General features: G+C 37.7%; 2 protein-coding genes across 3 annotated transcripts in view; one reads left to right on the top strand and one right to left on the bottom strand.

The window, feature by feature from the left end:
- LOC110022633 (putative rRNA methyltransferase YlbH) overlaps positions 1-3,239 on the top strand; it is a 20,433-nt gene that overhangs the window by 13,950 nt on the left and 3,244 nt on the right. The window lies entirely within an intron of this gene.
- The window catches only part of LOC110022629, a 2,164-nt gene continuing 721 nt past the window's right edge, over positions 1,797-3,239 (bottom strand). Inside the window, exon 2 of the mRNA XM_020721676.1 lies at positions 1,797-3,234. Coding sequence (XP_020577335.1) covers positions 2,053-3,234 — 1,182 coding nt within the window. The 3' untranslated portion in view covers positions 1,797-2,052. The remainder of the gene's footprint in view (positions 3,235-3,239) is intronic.

Raw genomic sequence — 3,239 nt, 5'->3', positions numbered from 1 at the left:
ATATATATATATATAATTTACTTCAGGTATACCCTACCCTTAAATTGGAAAAAAATATTGCATCCAGGTGTACTCATGTCCGGATGGCCACTTATGGGGTGCCATGTCACCCACAAATGAAGATGTATGGCGATATGGTGCCCCATGATTGGTCGTCCAGATGAGTCCGAACACCGTATTTTCTCCTTAAATTGATACGAAACACTGGACTGTAAAATTTTGGGAAGAAAAAAAATACTGACCAACGAATAAATGGACTATAAAAATAATGTTTGGTTATATATAAATACCCCCCAACAATCATGATACTTGGTTGTGACATTATTTAGATTTTCCAAACAATAAAAAAAAAATGCATACATACCACTCAATTTTTATGTATTTACACGTTTAACACAAATTTCAATTTTTACACATATGTCATCTTATCTTACCTATATATGAAAAGATGTATTTCATTTTTTTTAAAGTTAAGACGGCATATTTTTGATGTGATATGAAAGATTTGGGTAGTATAATGCAACAAAAAAAAAAAGTTGTTGGATATGTAAATACACCAGATTTGAGTGGCATATATGTAAATGCCAAAAAAAAAATGATATAACCAAAAATTTGAGCTAATTAAGGATAATGACTTTTTTGTTGGCTTGTATCTGGTAAAGTTTTATGCACTGTTACCTGCATGCATCACATTCTTCCTTTCTCATCAAAAAATATATGAAGGAAAATATACATACATACCACATAATTCTCATGTATTTGCATACCAAACACCTAAATTTAATAAATACATTTATAACATTTTGATGCCATAAATCCATGCATGAAAAGACATGTTCAACTTTTAAAGAGTTGGTAATATTGATATTTTGATGTGACGTTAAAGATTCGAATGCTTCATATATGTAAATATGAAAGTTTGAGTGTTAGATATGTAAGTAGAAAAGAATCGTGTTGGTATTTATGTTAAATGCCCAGATATCAAATACCATGCTTAGTTATGGTAGCTGTGATTGCTGCATTAACATTTTAAAACTGATCCAGACTTCCTCATAATATGTTTTTAGTTCTCAAATGCATGTTTGATGGAGATGATAACATGTAGGGAATAGAAATAATTTTCAATACTTCTAAACTACAAAACCAGCAGAGATGATGATACAACAGATCAAAGGATGATAAAAAAACCTAATACTAAGGTTGAAAATGTAAATTAAGCAATAGATAATGATAAAAATAAATAATAAAATGAACATAATAAAAAATGTCATAGGATGAACAATCTCACTCAAATCAATATCCCTTCATAATGAAGGTGCACATTTTCATATTGAACACCTAATCTTTGACATATACTAAAATAACATCTAATTCTTAGTGATCATGTCATTAGTTTTCGATAACAATTTTACACAGGTCGTTGACTATCTAATGTAACCCTCCATTTTTCACAACTGTGAAAATAGGATGTTGCATTGACAATGTTATGTTATAATGATAGTGATATATAAGCAAATATCAAAATTTTGACATTAGATTATCTAAATACATAAAAATTTCTAATATTATCCATCTTTCTAAACACATCAACTCAACATTATGAAATCAAATAATAGCAGATATTTGAGGTTAACATATAATGTGGTGCAGATTTATTCCATTTTATTCCATTTCTAGTTATTCATGTTAGCATAACGCACCTATCTGTCATATAAGGATCATACTACAAGCTTCAACAATCAAACACATTCCTAAACCACTCAGTTTTCAAACAAGAAAAAAAAAGTTTAATTTACGCTAAAAATGGATATAATCACTCATAAAAAGCTAAAACAAGAATAAATTACAATCCTTCTGCATGGAAATACAGAAAGCCATGAAGAGTGAGGGTAACACTTCAACAAAACATCTGATGAAACAAAAATAATCAAGCAAAATAATATCAAGATTGAACTTTACCAGCAAGCCAGAGTAAATCAATCAGAACATAGATTTTTGGAAGAATTCTTCCACAATTCCAACTCAACTTCAAATTCTATTCACAATCATGACTCAACATGTATTGATTCCATCCTTGCAATCCCTTGTTAGGTTATTGAAGGTCTCCACTCGCACCTTCGCCCTGTAGAGAACCTCTGTATCCACCGCCACCCTCATATAACCGTCGAACTGCACAGGCCGCCCGCCATTGAGAATCATCGTCTCGTTGTACCACTCACTGTTGTTCCCCCACAGCTCCTTATAGTCTTCCAGTAAATGAACCTTGTAGTGAGATCTCAGCTTATCAAAGTAATTGTAAAAAGGCTCATTTGTAGCAATATAGAGATTTCTCCAAGGGGTCACCAACTTGGTGACCTTCTCCACCAAAGATTCCGGCGAAGTGTCGCTATCCAGATTAGGCCACAGCTCCTTGTTCATGGTTTTCTCTCCTCGTACTACATGAAGAGCATCATAATCCCAATCCATCTTTCCGGCGATCTCAGAGACGATGTTCATCAGTCGCTTCGACTTCCAAATGGCATGCCATGGACGCTGGATGTACTTCGCCGCCCGGCCCTCGCAGACCCTGTACCAGTAATTCTCCGGCTCAGGGCCTTCAAATTGTCTCCAAACTATGGTGCTCTTCTCCTTTTTGAGCTGCATTGGGGTCACCTTGTAGGTAGGCACTTTTCTGAAACTAATCCGGCTAGAGCTGCTCTTCTGGTTTTTGCCACCGGATCGATCCCATTTCCTCCAGTCCCTGAGGAAATCCACCTCCTCCACAACTGAAGCTGTCTCCTTCAGATGCTCGAAATCGAAGTAAAACCTGAAATCCTTACCATCCTCGTTCTCTCCTGTAGAAGTATAGCTTCCGGCGAGGCATACGTTGAGGTCCATGACGAAGGTACGGTTAAGGAAATCGGCTTCGCCGAGGCCGCAGAGGAAGCTCCATAGATAATGATTCATACTCTTGCAGTGGTCACCGCCACGGGTGTAGTACAGGTACCTCCCCTTGCGGAACTCTGATTCAGATCCGACGGTGGGGATCGTGTCGTTGATGTCCAGATCAGGGATCTGGATGGTCGGTGGAGATGCGGCGCGACGGGGACGGCGGGCGGCGTTGATGCCGGAGCGGAAATTTCCGGCGCGAATGACCTCGAAGGTGCAATTCTCAGTGGGAGAAAGGTGAAAGCGGCGGTAGTCGCGGTATCGTCGCCATGATTTCTCGAAGCGGGTGCGGAAGCGGCAGGCGGGGGCGC

The sequence above is a fragment of the Phalaenopsis equestris genome, unplaced genomic scaffold, assembly GCF_001263595.1.
Source record: "Phalaenopsis equestris unplaced genomic scaffold, ASM126359v1 Scaffold000201, whole genome shotgun sequence".
Lineage (NCBI taxonomy): Eukaryota > Viridiplantae > Streptophyta > Magnoliopsida > Asparagales > Orchidaceae > Phalaenopsis > Phalaenopsis equestris.
Note: the sequence above shows the minus strand (reverse complement) of the source record. Positions and strands in the feature narration are given on the sequence as shown.